Source organism: Bubalus kerabau, chromosome 9, assembly GCF_029407905.1.
Source record: "Bubalus kerabau isolate K-KA32 ecotype Philippines breed swamp buffalo chromosome 9, PCC_UOA_SB_1v2, whole genome shotgun sequence".
Classification (NCBI taxonomy): Eukaryota; Metazoa; Chordata; class Mammalia; order Artiodactyla; family Bovidae; genus Bubalus; species Bubalus kerabau.
Genome location: NC_073632.1, coordinates 102,454,254 through 102,477,888, shown reverse-complemented (window position 1 = coordinate 102,477,888; position 23,635 = coordinate 102,454,254). Strand labels below are relative to the sequence as shown.

Genomic DNA, 23,635 nt, shown 5'->3' with positions numbered 1-23,635 from the left:
TCGTGGCCGACTCTGTGCGACCCCATAGACGGCAGCCCACCAGGGTCCCCTGTCCCTGAGATTCTCCAGGCAAGAACACTGGAGTGGGTTGCCATTTCCTCCTCCAATGCATGAAAGTGAAAAGTGAAAGTGAAGTCGCTCAGTCGTGTCCGACTCTTAGCGACCCCATGGGCTGCGGCCTACCGGGCTCCTCTGTCCATGGAATTTCCAGGCACGAGTACTGGAGTGGGTTGCCATTGCCTTCTCTGAATTTAGTTCACAGTGTATGAATAAATTACTTTCAAGTAAGTCCTTTTTTTATTACAGGTTTAGGTTGTGTTAAGAAAAAAATACCCAATTCCAGGGGAAGCTGCTGGCTACTCCGACACTAGCCCCGAGTCCACCAAAGGGCAGACTTCCCTGAAAGGGCCCACCCTGGCCAAGAGGGGGTAGCGGGGAGGTGGAGGGGGCTCACTTGGGGCTGGAACGTACAGAATGAGTCTGAGAAGACCTCCCCAGGGCAGTTTTTGCTTTCCAACTCCTTCTGTTATTCTTTAAATGACCTGAGGGCTCCTAGGGGTCTGAGCAAACAGAGATGACCCCTTAGCCCCAGCTGTCATTTGAATAAAAATGTTTTATAACATCAAAAATTGCCTGGATGAACAAACAACCCCAAACACTCTGTTTCAAATGTGCAGAAGCAATTTGATGGCAACACAAAGAGACAACGGGAGAGAAACAGAAATAAAAAGAGACAAAGTCAGAGAGAGAGAGAGAAAGTATCTATTCCTGCAGTTGCAGCTCATGGAAAGCCTCCCAGATTACAGGAAGACAAGGGGGCTCCCATCGCTCTGTGATGACAATCTCATTCTACAGCTACCTGGGAGCACTGAGGCAGGCCTGCCCCCATTACGCACGGTAACAACACTTCACTGGCAGGCTCTTTGTGAGTCCTCGGCGTGCACCAGGTCCATGTGTGCTGGGCACTGTCTCGCTTCATCCTTAGGATAAACCTACAAGGCAGTACTGGGATCATCCCATCTTACAGATGTGGAAACAGTGAGGGTAACCTGCCCAGGTTCCACTATTATCCAAGGGCAGGACCAGGACCCAGTCCTGGGCATCTGTCCTTAGAGCTGTGTCCCAACCCCCCGGCTCTGCTAACCTGTTCTATGTTAGCAACAGAGTGTGCTCCCCAAAAAGCTTTTCCCTCAGCCCTCGACTTCAACTACAGAGCCCCTACGACTTTGCTCTCATTCCAAACTTACTTAACAAAGAAAAATACGCTTTGGGAAGCTGAATTTTCCTCTCTCCTCTCCCAATGCAAAGTGACATTGATTTGCATGCCTAGGAAGGACCAACCTGAGCCCATTCATTACCATGGAAGGGAAGCCACATGTTTGAACACTGGCTTTCAGCACATCATTGTACTTTTTTCCCCTGGCTGCAGAAAGTAGAATTCTTTCAATAAAAACTTGCCATCTAAAAATAAAGTAGTGGCAAACTCTGCAATTATACTTCTCCATTGGAGACAACTGCTTTCCACTCTATTTTCCAAAATGGACAAGGTCCAATTTGTTGGTCAGCTAATGGGTCACACTCAAGGCCCAAATGTAGTGTAATGAACTCGAAAGCCAAAACGATGTAGGTCTGAGTCGCTGTGTGGTTGTTCCCCGAGTGCAGCAAGCACATTTACTTTCCATCAGCTGTGTGCTATTCCTCTCACCTGTCCCCCACAGAGCAGGGCCCTGATTACAGTTTTCCCACTTTCAGCCCAAGGGCCGTCAAATGAAGCTTAGAGGCAGCTACTGGCAATGTGCTCCTTGTCTAGTTCCCTCCTCTGATGCTGCTGCTGCTAAGTCGCTTCAGTTGTGTCCGACTCTGTGCGACCCCATAGATGGCAGCCCACCAGGCTCCCCCGTCCCTGGGATTCTCCAGGCAAGAACACTGGAGTGGGTTGCCATTTCCTTCTCCAATGCATGAAAGGAAAAGTGAAAGTGAAGTCGCTCAGTCGTGTCTGACTCCTGGCGAGCCCATGGACTGCAGCCCACCCCAAACCTTCCCCCTTCCTCTCCTTTCCGTTTGCAGCTCTGCACCCTCCCATTACAGGACAGCATCAGGCTTGCTTGTGGAGTTCTGGGTTACCATGGTGACTTGGAGTTACCAAAAAGGTTGCTCAACACCTATCAGAAGGGCTCCTAGACACTATAGACTGATGGCTCTTATTGTCTTACTGGGAGTTTCTAGCAGCTCAGTTGGTAAAGAATCTGCCTGCAATGCTGGAGACCCGGGTTCGATTCCTGGATTGGGAAGATCCACTGGAGAAGGAAATGGCAACCCACTCCAGTATTCTCTGAAGAATCCCATGGACAGAGGAGTTTGTCAGGCTATTGTCCATGGGGTCGCAAGAGTCGGACATGATTTAGCAACTAAACCACCATAGAAGTATACCATTAACTAGATGAGTAATTCTGGTAAGAGGATTTTACATCTAATACATCAGGGTTCTTTGAAGGAAGGAAGGTGAAGTCACTCAATCGTGTCCGACTCTTTGCGACCCCGTGGACTGTAGCCTACCAGGCTTCTCCGTCCATGGGATTCTCCAGGCAAGAATACTGGAGTGGGTTACCATTTCCTTCTCCAGGGTTCTTTAAGGGTTCTTAAACCTACAGTGGAGGGAACAAATGAGAGAATCTGATGAACTTTCAGAAAGTATTTTACGATATAACCGAAGAGAATTTTAAAACACTATGAGACAGAAAGGAACGTTTTATCATGATTAGGAATCTACCCTATAGATGGAATATAAATGAACAAATAGAAACAGTCAGCTATCTAGCAATGGGTAAACACATTTATAAATGATAAAAAAAAGAGAGAGATGTCCTGTAAACTCTTCAGGTCTGCGGGTAACCACTCCCTCCCTGTAAATGCCAACTGGAACAAGTCATTAGACCTCCAGGAGAAGATACGCAAAATAACACAAGATTTTTAGGTGAAAGAGTGTAAGTTACATATTATCTCATCATATAATATTCCATCATGAAATCCCAAAATTACAACCCAAGAAAGGATCCTGTGAATCCCTATGGATTGTTTCCCTGAAGATATTTAAGCCACTGGGCTGCTTTGGCTTGAGTGTCCTCAAGATGGGCAAGGGATGGTCACTGGGGCTGGAGTCACCCTGAAGGGTATCAGAAATCACACAAAGGCTGTCTCATGACCTTGTAAACCCTGGTGTGTGTCCTCACATAGGGGACCAGGGACAGGTTTGGTCATCATACCTGCAGAGGGCCACAGTAGACCAAGACATTGGTCAGAGAAAGCCAATCAGAAGCGTCAAGGGAGCAGTAGTAATAACAGAGGAACAGCTAACAACCACAGAGAATTTACCAAAAGCCAGGCATGAGCCTGAGTGCTTTGCACACTTTAACTCTGCTCTCTCAATCATCCCGTGAGGTAGGCACCGCTACTGACCTCATTATCAAGATGAGAAAACCAAGGCATACAGAGTTGAGGTTGCGTGCCTAAATTGTGAAGCTAGTATTTGTACCCAGGTCATTGGGTGCCAGATTTCAGGCTCTTAACTGGTTCTTACTACACAAGAAAGACCACAAAATTCCATGATGTTTTGATGGGGAGGCAAAGGCTAACAGTAATTTTTCCAAGTGAGTAAAACAAAGAAAAGGTCTGAGAGGGAAAACATGGACTTCCTACCAAATTGTAGATTAACATTAAAGTTATAGTAAAATTCAGGCCAATAAACAAAAAAGCTTTGCACAGCAGGAAACACATTATATAATTTTTTTTTTTCTGAAGAATCAAGACTACAAATTCTAATAGGCTCGGAAAATGTTAGCAGTTGGCTATGTGTTACTAAGGGGAACAAGGTGTGTTCTGAGGTGTTCTGTCTTTGCAGGTGTGAGGTTAACAGAATTTCCATGCCTGTTTTCCCAGGGAAGTCCCTGGTTATTTCTGTTAGAGGCAGACTATGGGACTGAAAAAATGTGGGTCTTCCCCCACGTGGCAAAGCTGTGGTCCCTTTCTCATTACCCTTCCTGTCACTTGGGGCTTCCACCGTCTCCCTGCCAACCTCATCTCTGACACGCTCCATCCTGGGGCAGAGTAATGGTCTGCAAGTGGGGGTAACATCTCTCAGTGTGATGGGATGAGCTTGCCAAGTAATCCCCAGGGGCTGGGACCCATATAGAGGCAGAAATGCTGTGCTGCGGTGCTGGCGACCGAGCAGCAGGGCTAAGCCTTACAGCTGAGGCCCTCTGTGCTCCACCGTGTTTCCTCTGCCCGTTTCCTAGCCTGTCCTGGAGGAGGCAAGCTGATAGCGAGGGCAGGTCTTGGTGGTCTCTGGGGCCACCTAACAACATAACTGTGGGCCCAGCAGTCTCTGAGCCTTTGCCCCTTTTTCTCTCCTTGGGCTTCCATGGCCTCCAGCTCCCCAAGCAGAATGCCTTCTGCAGAGCTGGGAGAATCCGGCTACACATGTGGCCAGCTCCTCTGGCAATGGAGGGTCTACAGGTGTCATGGTTTTATTTCAAGTGTCTGCTGATCTGGAACCTCCAGGCAACAAGAACCCCCACTCTGGCGTGTGTGGTCCCTGGGAGGAGAAGACCTGGGGCATTGTGCTGTCCTAGGGATGTGCTGCAGGATGTAAGAAGGAAAAAGAGATCTGGCGATGCTAGGCTTGGTGAACGGGATCAGCGGCAGACCGTTGTTCAGATCAGAGGCAACAGAACTGTAATAACTACTACCCAGTTGCTTAGTTTTGAAGGATTAAAGAGACACACATGCTGGCTCTCTCAGGCTACTCCATCAGCTGCAGACATTTTAGCACAGCCTTAAAGTTGAAACAGAGGCAATTCTGGCTTTGACTCACCTACGCAGTTATCGCAAAGGCTACAGTGAGAGGCACGAGGGGGCCGGAAAATCTTGCAGGTGAAACAATATTTAAGTTTCACAGTCTGGCCATTGATGATGACTTCTTTGGTTCTGGGAGGTGGGCGGTACCCCCCTGAACTGGTGCCATTTGCGATATCTGTGGAGAAAAGAAAAAAAAAGAGCACAGGCGCTTAACACAGCACATGAACTCTGAAGGATCCTGCCCCCAGGCGGCCTGGAGTCTGCATTTCCAAGCGCAAGGCCCACAGGCACCTGACCCATGACACACAAATGCGGGAGGACACAGAGCGCCGGCCGTCCCACAGCCTTTACGCTCCTTTGGAGCCTGAGACCGCATTTAGGAATCCAGGCATGTGGGAGAGACCACGTGACTGAGCTCTGGCCAATGGGGTGCTGCACACGTGGCCCGCCCAGCCAATGGGCGTCTCCCCTGAGCCACACCCACTCTTCCCCCATCCATCCCAGGTCACCTTGGAGATACAAACTGGGGGCCCTGAATGACTATGCCCCTGTGACTGCCTCACTGGACCATACTGCTACTTGTGCACCAAAATCCTTCCCCAGTTAGCCTTGACCTAATTAACGTTGTTGCTCAGTCCCTTCCCTGGAGAAGAAAATGGCAACCCACTCCAGTATTCTTGCTCAGAGAATTTCATGGACAGAGGTGCCTGGTGGTCTACAATGTATGGGGTCACAAAGAGTTGGACATGACTGAGTGACTAACACACTTTCAGTCCCTAAGTCTCCAACTCTTTGAGACCCCATGGACTATAGCCCACCAGGCTCCTCTGTCCATGGGATTCTCTAGGGAAGAATACTGGAGTGAGTTGCCATGTCCTCCTCCCCGGGATCTTCCCGACCTAGGGACTGAACTCGCATCTCATACATCTCCTGCATTGGCTGCTGCTAAGTCGCTTCAGTCGTGTCCGACTCTGTGCGACCCCATAGACAGCAGCCCACCAGGTTCCTCTGTCCCTGGGATTCTCTAGGCAAGAATACTGGAGTGGGTTGCCATTTCCTTCTCCAGTGCATGAAAGTGAAAAGTGTTAAGTCAAGTCGCTCAGTTGTGTCCGACTCTTTGTGACCCCATGGATTGTAGCCTACCAGGCTCCTCCATCCATGGGATATTCCAGGCAAGAGTACTGGAGTGGGTTGCCATTTCCTTCTCCACCTGCATTGGCAGGCAGGTTCTTTACTACTTAGTGCCACCTGGAAAGCCCCAACTAAATCGTTCAATGTACATAAAAAAAAATAATTTCTGTAGTTTATTATCTGACCAGCATCTTTAATTTTTTTAGAACCAGTTTTCAAAATGTTGAAGAAAATACTGTTTTTTAAAGTTTCTTTTAATCTTGTAACCTTATAATCTTATAACCTCCCTGAGTTCACATGAGAATCACCCAGGAAGCTTCTCAAACTCCCCTAGCACAGAGACCTGCCCCAGATCCAATAAACCAGAATCACCCCTGGTGACTGTAATGTGTGGTAGGGCTGAGAGCCCCTGCTCCACAGGAAGATAAAACACTCTTTTCATCTAGACCCCTCACAGCCGTAAAGAATTGAGGGCAGCTAGCAGTGGAAACAGGAGGCCACGGGTCAATGGAGAAGAGTGAGAATATCCGTGAGGGCTTCAGCTGAGACTCCGCGGCTGATAAACAGGTGGAGCAGAGCCTGGTGGGTGCAGGGAATCTTGGGAAACTTCACGGTGTTCTCCGAAAACAGAGATGAAAACACTAAAGGTAGCTGTTCATTTAACTCAGAAACTGTCAGACAGTGACAGCTGCAATATACTTTTGGTAAATTTCCAAAGTGATAGGAAGGAGTCCCACGATCCACTCAGCTCTCCCCCACCCCCTCCCCACAAACTCAGCCTGAGCAGGACTTGCATGGAGAGCTGTCAAAACTACTGATGCTACTGACCCACCCTTATATATATATATATGTGTGTGTGTGTGTGTGTGTGTGTGTGTATTCTGATGTCCTTGGAGGGGTGCAGCCTGTCATCAGAGGTTTCAAGAGCTCCTCATGTATGGAAATTTACAGCCAAAGCTGAGAACCACCATTGCAGGGCCTGGTCACTGCGGTCCACGCAGAATCCACACTAAGAGTTTGTCAGAGATGTGAGCTCTCTCTCAGTCCCGCCCATAGCTATCGAGGTCACTGTACCCCCTGCCCACCAGGGGGGAGGGTGTCACACATCTTGAAGTTTGAGAACCTAGCTCCTGGATGCCTGAAAACACTGCCCATCCACACATCACGTGCGCCTCTTAATCTCATGTGCCTCTGTTTTGTACCCCTATACACTCACGTACATGGTAGAGAGCTAAACTTACAGAACACAGAAACCTAGAAAAACTTTGTGGGCGGGAGGGCGCAGCTTCACACAGCACAGTCAGCCCCCGAGCATTTTCACATGGAGAACCTGGTGACCGGGAACAGCCAATGGTCTCTGCAGAGCGGCACCCTCGGTGCCTCCAGGCTGCTCTCAGTCACAGAATTCACAAGTCATGATTTCAGGAGGTGCCCCATTTACCGCAATCTTTTTTTTATCCCCCCTCCTAACTATCCAAGACCTTATCGTGCTCTTTGCATCTTCAGTTTAGTTCAGTTGCTCAGTCGTGTCCAATTCTTTGAGACCCCACGAACTGCAGCACGCCAGACCTCCCTGTCCATCACCAACTCCCAGAGTTTACCCAAACTCATGTCCATTGAGTCGGTGATGCCATCCAACCATCTCATCCTCTGTCGTCCCCTTCTCCTCCCGCCTTCAATCTTTCCCAGCATCAGGGTCTTTTCCAATGAGTCACTGCTTTGCATCAGGTGGCCAAAGTATTGGAGCTTCAGCATCAATACTTCCAATGAATACTCAGGACTGATTTCCTTTAGGACTGCTTGGGCTTGATCTCCTTGATCTCTTTGAATCTTAGACAATTCTTAAAAAAAATTTTTTTTTTTTTAATTCTTATAGTGAATGGGTAAATGGCATGGAGCCTGGACAGGGAGAGAGTGAGGAACAGCCCTTCTACTTTACCTCTCCACTGAGAACAGTCATTCTACTTGGAATAATGAAACAGCGGGACTGTTATTATAAACCAAGGACTCTGGGTGGCCTTGCCAGGCAGGACACCCTCTCTTGGCATATCCCCCACCTGCCTGGCACCCCAGGTGGCTGCCCCATGAAACAACAGAGTTCAGCAGGCACCAGAGAAGCACCAGCTTCCAAAGCATGTATACTGGGAAGAGGGTGGCATCCCAACTGATTCTGTGATGAGAAAACAAAGAGGCAACGTGGCTGTGTACTTCCTGGAGCATCAGGGTAAAAATAACTGGCTTTGAACACATTGAAGATAAGGTCAGAGCTCTTCCAGTGCCAATGGAATGCCACTGAGGTCTAAATTAATTATGACTTTGCCTCACTAGCCTTGTGTCAGCTGTGAAATCTACTGTATCTCTTTAGCTCTTGCAAACATGGAAAACTAGGAAAACCAGAGAGTCAGATAGAGGTTTAAAAGTAACAATAACCCAATCAATAACACTTGTGTTACTTTAACCAGAAAAGTTTAAAAACTGCTTGGCCAAGAAAAATATTTTAAGAAGCAGGGATGACAAACTTATTCACACTAGAATGACTCCTAAAAAAACCCAGTTTTAAGTAGCGAGTGTGCTAAGTCTCTTCACTTGTGTCTGAATCTTTGCTAGCCCATGGAGTGCAGCCCTCCAGGCTCCTCTGTCCATGGGATTCTCCAGGAAAGAACACTGAAGTGGGTTGCCATTCCCTTCTCTAGGGGATTTTCTCGACCCAGGGATAGAACCTGCATTTCAAAAGTCTGCTGCACTGGCAGGCAGGTTCTTTACCACTGGCGCCACCTGGGAAGCTGAATGGTTTACCTTTATAAATGATTCCCTATTTAATATATGCAAACTACCTCACCAGAGGCAATGGAGGACCCATAAACAACAGAGATGTCGCATGAGCAGCGGTGAGCAAGGGGTCCTGCTGGACTGTTTGATGAGCCGTGAGTCCCCAGCCACCCTTGATCTGCTGTCCTCCCAGCCTTCAGAACCTACTTCCTAAGTGCACATCTGGCTATGGAGACCCCACAGCCTCTGGTGAGGCACCAAGGTCATCTGTGTGGGCTGGTCCTTCTCTTCCTGCTGCACTATCTCACCCGAGTCGGGGGCTGTGGCCTCCTTGGGCTCTAGAACAGGCCCCGCTGTTCAGGCTCTCAGCATCTCTTCTCTGCTCTGGCCGTCCTGTCCTCTGGATGTGCCTCATCCTAGAAATTCCACTTCAAGCCTCTCCTGTGCAAACGCGCTGAGGGCACTTGCTTCCTTGGGCTCTCATTGCACTTGACTGGATGTTTATCCAGCCAACAGATCTGTGTCGTGCTCGTAGGTGCCAGCCGGGTGCTGGGAGCTGGGGATGTTGCAGGAACTTAACAGCTGGAGAGGCTTGCAGGCCCGAGGGGAGACCCTCTACTGGGGCAGTGACCATAAGGGTTTATATCTGAGTCTTCCCCCAGATGTGGTGCCGGGAGGGGGACGAGGCCTGACAGCTTTCGTATTCCCGCTGTCCTGCAGAGGGTCCAGCACACAGTAGGTCCCCAGGTACTGCCTGCCAAATGGAAGGCCAGTTGTCCTGGCTGGTCTGGAGGAAGGATGCAGGAAGCACAGGGTCCGTGTCCCCGGTCCTGCATGCCCACCAGTCAGAGTCACACAGCTTGGGGACTTGCCCCGCCCCAGGAGCTCCTCTCTCAAGGTCCTTTTGAGACTGTCGCTCCTTTTTACTGGTCCTCTCTCTCTTTCTAAAAACATTTGACTGCTTCAGGTCTTAATTGTGGCGTGCAGAATCTCTCTAGTTTCTCCGAGGCATGTGGGATCATAGTTCCCCAGCCAGGGATTGAACCTACATTCCCTGCATTGCAAGGCAGATTCTTAACAACTGGACCACCAGGGAAGTCCCTTTACATGTCCTCCTTACATCTTTTGCTGGTCCAGAGACCCATTTAGTCATCGCCACCTGGAAGGTGCGGGCAACATGCGTAGCTGTGTATCTCAGTTCAATTCAGTCTCTCATGTCCAACTCTTTGTGACCCCATGGACTGCAGCACACCAGGCTTCCCCATCCATCACCAACTCCTGGAGTTTCCTCAAACTCATGTCCATCGAGTCGGTGATGCCATCCAACCATCTCATCCTCTGTCATCCCCTTCTCCTCCTGCCTTCAATCTTTCCCAGCATTAGGGTCTTTTCCAGTGAGTCCGTCCTTTGCATCAAGTGGACAAAGTATTGGAGCTTCTGCTTCAGCATCAGTCTTTCCAATGAATATTCAGGACTGATTTCATTTGGGATGGACTGGTTGGATCTCCCTGCTGTCCAAGGGACTTGCAAGAGTTTTCTCCAACACCACAGTTCAAAAGCATTAATTCTTCGGTGCTCAGCTTTCTTTATAGTCCAACTCTCATATCCCTACATGACTACTGGAAAAACCATAGCTTTGACTAGACGGACCTTTGTTGGCAAAATGACATCTCTGCTTTCTAATATGCTGTCTAGGTTGGTCACAGCTTTCCTTCCAAGGAGTAAGCGTCTTTTAATTTCATGGCTGCAGTCACCATCTGCAGTGATTTTGGAACCCCCCAAAATAAAGTCTGTCACTGTTTCCATTCTTTCCCCATCTATTTGCCATGAAGTGATGGGACTGAATGCCATGATCTTACTTTTATGAATGTTGAGTTTTAAGCCAACTTTTTCACTCTTCTCTCTCACTTTCATCAAGAGGCTCTTTAGTTCTTCTTCTCATTGTATTTCAGGGTACCTCCAAATTGTTGTTTCTTTCACATAATACATTCAACTGTTGCCCCAGACCAATGGCTTCCTAGCGTGCCCAAATAAAGGGCAGATGGGATAATGGAGCCTTGAAACCCAAGGCTTCAAACACCCACCTAAGGACAAAATCCATGCCCCTTCGACATTCAGACTGGCAGCAGTGGCCAGTCATGACCTGCTCCTCAGCTGGAAGGATGACAAACACCCGGGGCTGCATCTCAGGGCCCAGTAGGGGAGTTCCCGATCTAATCCTCAGTTGCTCTGTGGTTTGGGTTTTGGCTTTTGCTGTTGACCACAGTGGTGCCTCTGCTTCTTAGACCTGCTCTTTGTGGTTTACAATGCAGCTGTTGAAAAAGAATAGTCAAAGTCTGCAATAGCTAATGGGTAAAGAACACTAGAATTTGGAGGGGGGGAACCTCTAACAGTTCTGCAAGTTTATATGAGTCAGTATTTTTGAAGGACGTTTTTATACACTAGCATTTTGAAAAAAAACTTAAAAGGTTGAAATGGTCTTCTGCTTCATAAAGTCCTTGCCCCCACCACCCCTCCAGATGGCTGGGAGTTGTTGGCACAGGGGCACAAACAGTCACAGAATTTCTGTCTAGTATTAACCTCGCAGTCAGCCTACAGGCAAAAAATTAGGAGAGCTGGGGAGAGGGGATGGGAGGCTGGTGTGTTCAGGGACACGAAATGGCCTGCTCACTAAGCTTTTCACTCCACAGAGAAATCCTGGGCTTCCAGAGGTCTTAAGTAAGTTGTTTGTTAATATATGCCTATTTCAAAGCCACTTCCAAAAAGCAAGCCATCTTTTCTTGGGAGAAATCAGAATGCTAACACGCTGAGAGAGCCATTTGTCTGCCATCTGATTTAATCCCGCCCCAAATTCAGGGGGAAAATGGATGAGCTTTAAAAGTTGCTGAAATCTACCATGAAAAGTAATGCAACTCCATTTTTTTTTTTGGCCCACACTTTGCAGCATGTGGGAGCTAGTTCCCTGACTAGGGATTGAATCCATGCCCCCTTCAATGGAAACATGGAATCTTAACCACTGAACCACCAGGGCAGTCCCTGAAACTCCACATTTTAAAAATGCATACGGGAAAATAAATCCCAATTTGCAAAAAAATGTAGATTAAGATTCTTTTCCTTTATCAAAAAGATGCAGAACAGCATCACACCCTGATGTACGGGTGTTTTACAGACCATTCACTAGCTGACGATCTGTCTGCCAGAGCGGGAAGAATGAAGATAAAGCATCTCTGCATTAGGATACAGTCACAGGAACCGTATGATCTGCTTCACACCCAAGCCTCCATAGCTACACCAACTGCACGTGCTGGAGGACAGCTGTTGGATCTAACGAACCTGCAGTTTTCATAAGGCTCATTTCATTGACGCTCCGAAGCATCTGGGACACAAACTACCCAACCTTGGAATGGTTGATCTATCACAAGATGGCTATTTTTGGAGCCATTTAAAGCAATCTCTTAGCTAACAGTTTGTAAACTTCCAAGTTTACAGAAAAATATTAACAATGACGATGTCAGACAAGCCAACCTCTATTATTTTAAGTGCTTGGGAGAAAAGGCAGGAGAAATGCTGCTCTGTCTACAGATAGTTGGTTAGGTTTCCACTCGAGAGAGTAAAAATGTGGACTTTTTCTCACAAGTATTTTGGGTGGCAGCATCTTTGCTTTCACAAATATTTAAATACAAAAATGCATATGAGGGTTCATGGAGGGTGACAGTCCTCTTCCTCCAGTTAAAAGCTTTGGCAAATCCAGCCTGGATGGGAGGGGGGCTTGGGGGAAAATGGATACATGAATGTATGGCTGAGTCCCTTCGCTGTTGGCTTGAAACTACCACAACATGGTTTGTTAATCGGCTATACCTCAATACGAAATAAAAGTTAAAAAAAAAAAATAAAAGCTTTGTAAGTCACTTTGTCTTAAACGTTTGCCTTCAAGTACTGAAGCTGATGGCTGAGTTAAGGCTCAGGCAGGCAGAGTTTCAAAGCTGAACCACATGTCAGGCAGTCAGCGGGTGTCCTCTCCTTAGGGGGGCTCATCCCAAGGAGAGGCAGACAGTGTCTGCAAAGCCAGACCGAGAGAACAAGGGAGGCTGACATGGGGAGGCCAGAGGCAAGGGCAGGCCCTGCGTCGCCGGAATGAGTGCTGCAAGGAATGGAAGACACATGACATCCAAGGCCAGGTACGCTTTCCAGAGAGTTCACTCACTCTCTCAACACCCACGAGAGTTGGAGGCACCCTGGCGGGCAACACAGACAGTCAAGGAGACCTGGTCCCTGCCTTCAAAGAGTTTGCAGTCTAGTGGAGGAGACAGATATGAATTATAATTACATGACTGAATGCTCATCATGCACAGATGAGTCAGAGTAGCAGGGAAGTAGCGGGGAAGGCTGCCTGGTGTGGGGCCTCTTCCCATGAGAGGTGGCATTGGAACCAGGATCTGAAGGACCACTGAGTCGGGCTTCCTTAGGCAACGTGTGTGTGTCGTGGGGCTACTTGGTTGTGTATGTATGTATGTGTGTATGAGTGTGCATGCACACTGGGAGTGGGAACAGGGCGTTTTGGGTGAGAGAGTAAGTAACTTGTTCCTAGTCCTGAGACTGGAGGCAGGTGGTATATCTGGAATCTAAGGGAGGCCAGTGTGACCAGGATCAGAATGAACAGGGGACAGCTGTGGGGGAGGAGGCCGGGGCTAGATGGCCCAGAGCCCTGTAGTCAGGTTTGGGGTGTTGGCCTTCAGCCTAAATGCAAAAGGAAGCTTGATTGTTAGTTTCACGTCAGCTTGGCTAAGCTCTGTGCCCAGATTTTCATCAAACACCAGTCTAGGTGTCACTTAGCAGGTAATTTTAGGTGAGATGAGCATTTAAATTGGTAGACTTCAAGTAAAGCAGATTGTGGGCCTCAGCCAATCAGCTGCAGGCCTTAAGAATGAAGATGGAGGTCCCCAACGCAGAAGAAATTCTCCTCGAAACGGCAACGTAAGAAACCTCCTCTGGGTCTCCAGCCTGCTGCCCAGAGTAATTTGGACTGAAGATTACAACAACTCTTGCCCGACTTTTCAGCTTACCCAACAAATTTCACTTGCCAGCCCCCACAAGTGCATGAGCCAATTCCTTAAAAATAAATCTATGGATTTATTTTTCTATAACTCCTGTTATCTATAGCTCCTGTTGGTTCTTTTTCTCCAGACAGAGAATCCTAACATAGAAGCCAAGAAGAGTTCTATGCTGTGTAGGAATTAAAAATATCACACTGAATGCAGTTTCAAAGATGGATTGGGTGAGAGGGAGGGAGAAGCAAGATGGATTTAGGACCAGTTAGAAGGGATTTGAAATACAAGCTAGAGATGAAATCGGCCTGCAACATGGTGGTGCTGTGATGATGGAGAGAAATAAATGGATTAAAGAAATATTGAAATGGCAACATCAGTTATCTCCTTGCAAGGAGATCAAAGCAGTCAATCCTACAGGAAATCAGTCCTGAATATTCATTGGAAGGACTGATGCTGAAGCTGAAACTCCAATACTTTGGCCACCTGATGCGAAGAGCTGACTCATTTGATAAGACCCTGATGCTGGGAAAGATTGAAGACAGGAGGAGAAGGGGACAACAGAGGATGAGATGGTTGGATGGCATCACTGACTCAATGGACATGAGTTTGAGCAAGCTCCAGGAGTTGGTGATAGACAGAGAAGCCTAGTGTGCTGCAGTCCATGGGGTCACAGAGTCGGACACGACTGAACAACTGAACTGAACATCAATTATTAACGGATGTGGTAAACAAGTGACCAGGATAAGCTTCAGGGTTTGCGGGAACGTGCAGTGAGGATGGGAGATCACCTCCTGGTATTAAGCGGGAGGAATCACCATATGGGCAGGTATGTGTACAGACCGGGACCTCAGAGGAAGGGCCAAGGCTGGAGATAAATGTCCGACAGTGAGATGGGGGAAGAAGGTAACGTCAGAAGGTGTGGGAAGGCGTGAGGGCCAAGGGCTGAGCCTTGAGGTGCTCACTCCTATGTTTGAAAGCAAGGAGTGCCCAGTGGATGGAAGGAGGGCACAGTGTGACTACGTCCCTTAGCGTGAGCCATCCGGTCTCAGGAAAACCCGAATACTGGGTTCCCTTCGGGAGACTGACTGAGCATCAGTACAGCAAAGACGCTGGAGAGGAAGCCCAGGCTTTCCCCAGCGTGCTGAGCTCTCCTGCCGTCCGAGGACACCCCCGTTCTGCAGTGCGGGGCAGGGAGCCGATGTGTCGTGTGGCACACCAGCAGAGGAAATGAGATGCAAGAGATGGGAGCTGGTGGGGACCTTAGGAAACAGAGGGTGAGGTTGTGAGAGACAAGTGGATGCCAGGGTGGAGCAGGAAACAACTGCACCCCCTTGGGGCTGGACCGAGAGCCCTGGAAACAAACCAGACTGCCGGCTGGTGAGAGGGGATTAACCATCATGCCCACGTGCATGGAGATGGCAAGAGCCTGGGGCTGGCCACCATAAGAGACCACAGACTTGCCCTCAAATGGAGAAGAGTCATCTAAAGATGCAGAGATCTAGAGAGGAATTCCCAAGCAGGGTTGAAGGTACCTACAACAAATTCCTGGGGATGGGGAGCTGCAAGGGGACCTGGTATCTTCCATAAAAGAGACTGGCCTGCCTGCTGGAGGTGCGGGTGATGGTGGTGCTGGGTACCAACTTTATTCCACTGAGGCTCAAACCTGTTCTGGTGGTCCCACCCTCAGGAGCACAGCAGGGTCAGCAAAGCTGGCTGTGGGGACCATGGCTGCCTAGGAAGTCCTCAGCGATCAGAACTGAACAGGGCAGGAGCCATGCTCTCTGGCTCTGAGAGGGAGGGACACCAAGCCCCTCACCTGCATAAATTGAGAAGTCAGGAGTGGTGGGAATGCTTACATTGTGAGCTCTGACAGGCGAAGAAGGGGGAAATGATGAGTGTAAAGGGCAAACCCACATTTCATAAAGAGGCTCAGGCTTGACCTTGCCTCCCGGCACATGGTTTTGAGTTGCAGGAGGTAATTGCACTTAGAAACCACCGAGGAGTGGGGCTTCTTCCAGACCTGGTCATTAGAAGGCTTGTGGGCTGGATCTCCTTTCAGGGAAAACTTGGTCAAGAAAAGAACATTTGTCAGATGAGAATTTTAATAGGCATTTCTTAGCCCCATGAGAACTTGACTACTTAGGACTTTAACAAGAGATTGAGAAAAACACAATAGAAGTACCTGTAGAGAATTGCCTGGAGAATCCCAGGGACAGGGGAGCCTGGTGGGCTGCCGTCTCTGGGGTCACACAGAGTCGGACACGACTGAAGCGACTTAGCAGCAGCAGCAGCAGCAGGGCAAAGCAACCTTTTTCTGTCTACTTCATAGAAAACAGAAAAGGTAGCCTCAAAGAATGAGCTCAAGGTGCTACTCAGAGCTGGTTTAATTTATTCACTCATTTGAATATGTATTAGGTACTTCAGTTCAGTTCAGTGGCTCAGTCGTGTCCGACTCTTTGCGACCCCATGAATCACAGCACGCCAGGCCTCCCTGTCCATCACCAGCTCCCGGACTCCACCCAAACCCATGTCCATTCAGTCGGTGATGCCATCCAACCATCTCATCCTCTGTCGTCCCCTTCTCCTCCTGCCTTCAATCTTTCCCAGCATCAGGGTCTTATCAAATGAGTCAGCTCTTCGCATCAGGTGGCCAAAGTATTGGAGTTTCAGCTTCAACATCAGTCCTTCCAATGAACACCCAGGACTGATCTCCTTTAGGATGGACTAGTTGGATCTCCTCCCAGTCCAAGGGACTCTCAAGAGTCTTCTCCAACACCACAGTTCAAAAGCATCAATTCTTCAGTGCTCAGCTTTCTTTATAGTCCAACTCTCACATCCATACATGACCACTGGAAAAACCATAGCCTTGACTAGACAGACCTTTGTTGACAAAGTAATGTCTCTGCTTTCTAATATGCTGTCTAGGTTGGTTATAACTTTCCTTCCAAGGAGTAAGTGTCTTTTAATTTCATGGCTGCAATCACCATCTGCAGTGATTTGGGAGCCCAGAAAAATAAAGTCAGCCACTGTTTCCCCATCTATTTCCCATGAAGTGATGGGACCGGATGCCATGATCTTCATTTTCTGAATGTTGAGCTTTAAGCCAACTTTTTCACTCTCTTCTTTCACTTTCATTAAGAGGCTTTTTAGTTCTTCTTCACTTTCTGCCATAAGGGTGGGTCATCTGCACATCTGAGGTTATTGATATTTCTCCTGGCAATCTTGATTCCAGCTTGTGCTTCCTCCAGCCCAGCATTTCTCATGATGTATTCTGCATAGAAGTTAAATAAGCAGGGTGACAATATACAGCCTTGATATACTCCTTTTCCTATTTGATCCCTGGTCAGGGAACTAGATTCCATATGCTGCAATTAAGATCCAGCATGCCACAGTGATGATCCAAGATCCTGTGTACTGCAGCTAAGACCCAGGACAGCCAGATAAATAAATATTAAAAAAAAGATCAACCAAACAAAAAACAAATAACTTTTAATAATAGATCTTAAACTTGGCTGATGATCAAGATCACCTAGAGCAGCGATTCTCAACCTACTTGTCTTGTGTTGTGGTTCCAGGAAGCACAGGTAGAAAAATACCATGAGAGATAATAGCTGTGGTCTGCAGTGGAAGCCAAGTTCAGGTAAGGAAGGCCCATTAAATTAAACTTCATTAAAGGGGAGGCTTGGTCCCGTGTGCGCTCTCATACAATTCAGGAGATGCCTATGAGGATGAGCCTCGTGACTGTGAGTGGCAAACATCAGCCTTCGTTCTATTGCAAAAATAATTCCACGCGTATAAATCCAATATCCTTAAAGATAGTTCTGAAAGCATACATTCCTGAAAATAGGAACATTGAATGGCACCGATGAAGAGAGTCTTTTTTTTTTTTTTTTTTTTGATCCAATGGAGAAAATAGGCCTTAGTTTCTCCACATTGAAACTATGACAATTTGGGTGCCTGTAGTTCAAGGGCGTTGTAGTTCATGGAAAGACCCTGAACTGTCAAATGCTATGATGTTGATAATTATCAAAATTTCTTTTTGGGAGGGTCTGTCCAAATCCTATAGGGCAAAATTATCTCTACCTAATCTATCTATCTATCTATGTGTACACACACACACACACACACATACACATCACTAATTAGCACAATTAAAGAAAGGAGAAAAAGAAAGTGCTTAGTAGCTATGATCTTTTTAAACTAATTCAAAACATGCTCAAAGCAAAATGAAAATTAATGACTATCTTTTTTTTTTTTGCCACACTGTTTCTTTTCCCGCATGGATGGCAAAGACTTACCCTTAAACAAAAACAAAATAAAGATGGCTTTGTCCTTGCAAAGTTTTAATTTCCCTCAAATTTGGTCAAAGTTCTCTGAACACACACAGAAAACTGCTGTGCTGCATAAATAAAAATCAATTCTTCTACTGAAGGCCAGAGCGAGAAATATTTGTGTGTGTTTCTACTCCATGGGGCGTAGTTTCTGCATTGTCAGAAGCTACTAAATATTGTACAATGATAGAGATCAATTTGGGTTGTCAGTGTTTGCAATATCATAACACAAGGAGATGAGAACAAAGGTAAACACAGGGCACTAGAAATCACGCGAGGGCAGGGCGGTGGTCACCATTACCAGCAGGAAAATCTGATCAGCTTTTATTGAAATTTGAATGGCATTAATACGAGGGCAGTAGCAAGGATGCAAGAACCAGCTTATATCTCATTCTGTACAATAATAAGATTTTATCTTTAGCACTGAGGAAAAGAAAATTAAGGATGGAAGTTCAGAACTAGTGGATACTACTTATAAATATACTATACTTTAATAAAAAATGCTCATCCACTATGATCATATACTCTTTTATTTTTAGTCAACACAGGTTGATTAAAATGAATAAGAATCTTGAGTAAGCTGACAGTTATAAACCTGTCTATCTATCAACACATTTCAGAAGGTTCAGAATATATCATATTAGCAACAACCATTTGGAAACCATAAGGGGGATAGAATCCTATTTACAACAGAAAAAACAGTCACAAAATTCTAGGAATAAACCTAACCCCCCAAAATAGGAGGGAGATCTCATGAAGAGAACTATAAAACAAATATAGAGACTTGAAGGAGATTTTTAAAAACATGGAGAGAAATTTTCTGCCTAGTTTACTTCATTTATCTATTACACTGCCAAGCTAAGTCTCAATATAATTTGGGGAAATTTTGACAACCTGGAAAAAAATGATTCTAAGTTCCATCTGGAAGAATACACAGGTGACAATATTTGCAAAAGTAAAATAATGAGGGGAAATAATTGTCCTGGGGGGGGGCAGGAATGAAAACATTGAAACAAAATAGAGCATTCCCAAATAGATGCAAATTCTAAGAGATTCTGTATCTGATATAGAATTTCAAATCAGTAGGGTAAGCATGGATTAGCCAATAAATGGAATCAGGATAAACAATCTTTTAGGGGGGAAAAACAATAAAGTTGGAGCCATACCTCAAATCTTATACTGAGGATTTAAATGTAAAAAAATAAAAAGATACAGGAACTAGAAAAATATACATAAACTTAAGATTTGGGGGTTGGGGAAACCCTTTCTAAATATATGACAAGGTAGCATACATAAGGAAAAGATGTTCTGATTAAAGTTTTAAAATCTGTATGTCAAAAAACTCCATAAAGTGCAAATTATAAATTACAAATATATTTGTTTTCATATGTAACAAAGGGTAGTATCTTTAAAGAGCTCTTGCAAATGATTAGGAAAAAGGCAAATATTCCACTTAAAAAATGGGCAAAAAGAATGAATAGGCAACACACACACAAAGAAGGAAAAGGGGCAGTAAATACATTTAGGAAGTTCGTGGTTTGCTCCTCCCAGTTTCAAACAAATGAAGTCAAAGTTTAGTTTCATTTATTTTCATTTGTCTGCACCGGGGCCTTACTGATCTTCTCTGCCTTGTGTGGGCTTCTTTAGTCGAGACATGAGAGATTTAGTTCCCTGACCAGGAATTGAACCTGGTCCCCTGGACTAGGGGTACAGTCTTAACCACCAAACAACCAAACAAGTACCCAGAAGTTAGTTTTAAATGATAACATTTAGCATCAGTGAGAGAAAGGAAAACAGACATCTCATTACTTTTTGTGTGAATATAAATTACCTCCTGAGGAATAAGTTGGCTACATATCTCAAAACCTTAACAATGTAATATATTCTTTGGCCCAGCACACTTAGGCCTTTTGACCTAAGGGAAACTTTCAGGAATATTGATTGCATCATTGCTTTTTATTATTAAAAACTGAGAACAACTTAAATGTCAACAGAGGACATTGGTTAAAAGAATTATGATGTAGGATCATACAGTGGACTACTATACACCCATTATAGATGGAGGCGAATGGTTCACAGCACATTAAGAGGGAGAAAAAGATCTGTTTCTAAATAGTAATGCATAATGTGAGCCCATGTTTGTGTAAAAATACATCACTCAGAGAAACAAAACTAGGAAACATCAGATCTTAACCATGGATATACCCGATTTGTAGGAAGAATGAAATACATTTAAATCTATGTAAGTTAAAATCTATTTTTCCTCTTGTGCTTATCAAGGTTTCCACAATCAACATATATTATTACTTTGTGGAGAAAAAAATTTTTACTTTTAAAACAGAGTTTGGAAAGAGGCATAGAATATTTGTGAAGGGGTTGAGAAGACTTTGGCTCCCTATGTGTCATAAAATGAGATGTCAATGGACGTATATGCTGCTTTGAAAAACCGTTATGAATTCATAAATTTATTCAGTAATTTTAAAAAGATGTCTTCTCTACCTCTTCTAAAGATGGGTTGTGAGATATTTTTTAGATTTTTTTTTTTCCTCATTCCTGAAACTCTGTAGAAGGAGGTTATTTGACTCATCGGGGGCCATGTGTAGCTCATAGAATTTTAATTCTCCTTCTGATCTTCTGGCAGCCACAGACTGCGACATGGGGCCAAGTCACAAAATTAGCTCACTTACTTAACATAGATTATCTCAGCATAACATTTATCTCATGCTACTGGGCAGAGCATTCTTTCAGCTGCCAAAATAACTGTCCAGACTTGCGCCATGAGGAAGCAAGGAGAAAAGTGCTTTTTCCTGGGAGTCAAGAGACCAAGTTACATTTTCCATGCCTGCCATCACCGAGTGACTTAACTCTCCTGGGTTACTCCGGTCTGTATAACAGGGGACTGGAGAGATGACCAGTGAGTTTCCTAACTGTTTTGAGGCATAGGGCTCACGTTCCCCAACTTTCTGATTCCACTTTGCTTTGCGCTTTTCCATATGCATGTGACTAAGTTTGAATAACGCGAAATAACTTGCCTGTGTTCTCTGTGAACTCATTTCTCGTATTCCTGCTTTAGTCCCACAAGCAGATGGTAAATGGGTTGAAGGCACACCATAGGTAAGCACTTAATAAATACGTGTTCATCTGGACCACTATTAAGCCAATAACCTCAAATCACCACCTTTCCACTTACTGCGATTAAAATAAAATTATTCAAATCTTCTTACTCTGGGTTGTGTACCTGAGGATGCAATGTGATTCCTTTACTAAAAATAGCAGCACCAAGAGCTTGCCCACCGATCTCTAGCATCTCATACTCACCAGGATGGGCCCACAGCAGTCCTCAAAGGCCCAAACCTCTGAGTTCTCCAGGGCCAGGTCTGAAAAATGATCAAGGCCATGGGAAATCAGGCAAGAGCTGCATCTACCTTTGCCCCTAAGATTAGCAGTAGTGACTTTGTGTGCCCTTACTGGTGCTCAACGTGACTTCAATAAAGAACTATGCACGTGTGAGTGCTAAATCACTTTAGTCGTGTCCGACTCTCTGTGATCCTATGGACTATGTAGCCCACCAGGTTTCTCTGTCCGTGGGATTATCTGGGCAAGAATACTGGAGTGAGTTTCCACGCCCTCCTCCAGGGAATCTTCCTGACCCAGGGATTGAATCTGTGTCTCCTGCATGGCAGGCAGTTTCTTTACCTCTGAGCCACTGGGGAAGCCAACAAAGGACTATAAGCACCGTGAAATAAAAATATGTGAGTGGAACAGAATTCAGGTAATTTATTTATGAGTAAACACCTTGCAGTCGATGGCAGCATAGTCTAGATTTTGACAAAAAGAAAACCAACGATGTCATTTTTCTTTGTTTTCTTTCCGAAGCTCACAACATGACTTGCAGTCCAAGTCAACAGCTCACTGAACATCTTTTGGACAAGAAGGGAATTCAGCATCCGGTTCTAAAGATTAGCATGTACTAGTCAGTCATGAAATGGCAACCCACTCCAGTGTCCTTGCCTGGAGAATCCCAGGGACGGGGGAGCCTGGTGGGCTGCTGTCTATGGGGTCGCACAGAGTCAGACACGACTGAAGTGACTTAGCAGTAGCAGCAGTCAGTCAATAATAAAATATATATTATTTTAAAAATACACATGCACCCTATAAAAGTTTCTAGAGGCCTACAATTTTCCAGCCACACAGACATATCAGTGCCTCTGAATGTGATGATGGTTTTTCCCTCCCTCTGGCACATCTCGTGACTCGCTCAGGTCCCCAGCTTGGCTGGCATGAAGACTGAGTTAGAATCTGACACGTAATGCCTTTTGCCTCTGATTATCCGAGGGAAGCCCTGTCCCCATTTCCCAATAGTAAGCAGACACCAGCCGAGACTACCGCCAAACAACAGTTTTAACTCTGAAGAATGTGATGCTTGATATATTTTTTTAAATTATCTGGTCAGCAGGGTAGGAATTTCTTAATTCCTTTGTCAACTGGAAAAAAAATAGGACAGAGAAATTCTTCAAGGTTCAGCCCAATTTCATTTCTGCAGGGGCCCTGACGGTCCCAGAGGGAAGCATGGCCCGGTCTGTTCTGTGCCCTCAAGCTGGCCTGGACACTAAGGACTCCTCCCCGGGACAGAGCTGCTCAGAAGGGCCCCTCAGGGTGACTGCACACCTGGAGCCCCTTAGCTGACCAGAGTGCCTTGTGTTTCAATTTTAATCAGGCTTCTAGAAAAGTCCCAGAATTGCAGTGCAGCCCCACAAACTGGAAGAGCCCAGAAGTTTGGCTTTCAGAGGCCCTCAGCTGCTTGTCTTTGAAACAGAGGGGGTGGGTGGTGGACAATCCCCACCCCCCATTTGCTGCCCATACCAGTTCCTGCACAGCTGGACCACAGAAACACCAGGCTGAGTCTCTGGCTCCCCCAGCACTCAGTCCTGGACAGGCCAGCCAGGCGGTCCCTGCCCGCTTCCATCTTTTTTGCATCCAATGAAAAGAAATGGCCAAATTCATTCTGGACACCCAGGTGGCGCTAGTGGTAAATAACCCACCTGCTAATATAGGAGACATAAGAGACGCAGGTTTGATCGCTGGCTCTCGAAGATCCCCTGGAGGAGGGCGTGGCAACCCATTCCAGTATTCTTGCCTGGAGCATCCCAAGGACAGAGGAGCCTGGAGGGCTACAGCCCATAGGGTCACAAAGAGTCAGACCTGACTGAAGTGACTCAGCACGCACACACGAACAATGTTAATAAATGGAGCTGCCTGGCCTGTACAATTCCTCGCAGGATGTCTGTCTACTAGGCATTTCTCAAGAACCAGGAACTGGAAATAAGGCAAGAGCACACGTTCTCCCTTTATGCAGAAGAAATTCCACTGGGGGTGGGGGGTGGCGAGGACACTTCCTCTCCCATCCACGTGGTCAGAGCCGGGCAATGGAAGAGCCCACCACTTGTGGGTGCTCTCACCCAGACCTGCCCTGGCTCCTCTTCCAGCGTGGAGCTGGGGGAA

At 46.3% G+C, this 23,635-nt stretch overlaps 1 protein-coding gene across 3 annotated transcripts in view; it reads right to left on the bottom strand.

Annotated features, from left to right (window-relative positions):
* The window catches only part of ZDHHC14 (zinc finger DHHC-type palmitoyltransferase 14), a 291,840-nt gene that overhangs the window by 76,153 nt on the left and 192,052 nt on the right, over nucleotides 1-23,635 (bottom strand). For all 3 annotated transcript variants that reach the window (XR_008698438.1, XR_008698439.1, XM_055536073.1), the window contains exon 3: nucleotides 4,871-5,029. Coding sequence is in view for 1 of the 3 variants with exons in the window: in XM_055536073.1 (XP_055392048.1) it covers nucleotides 4,871-5,029 (159 nt within the window). In the remaining 2 variants the exon portion in view is untranslated. The remainder of the gene's footprint in view (nucleotides 1-4,870; nucleotides 5,030-23,635) is intronic.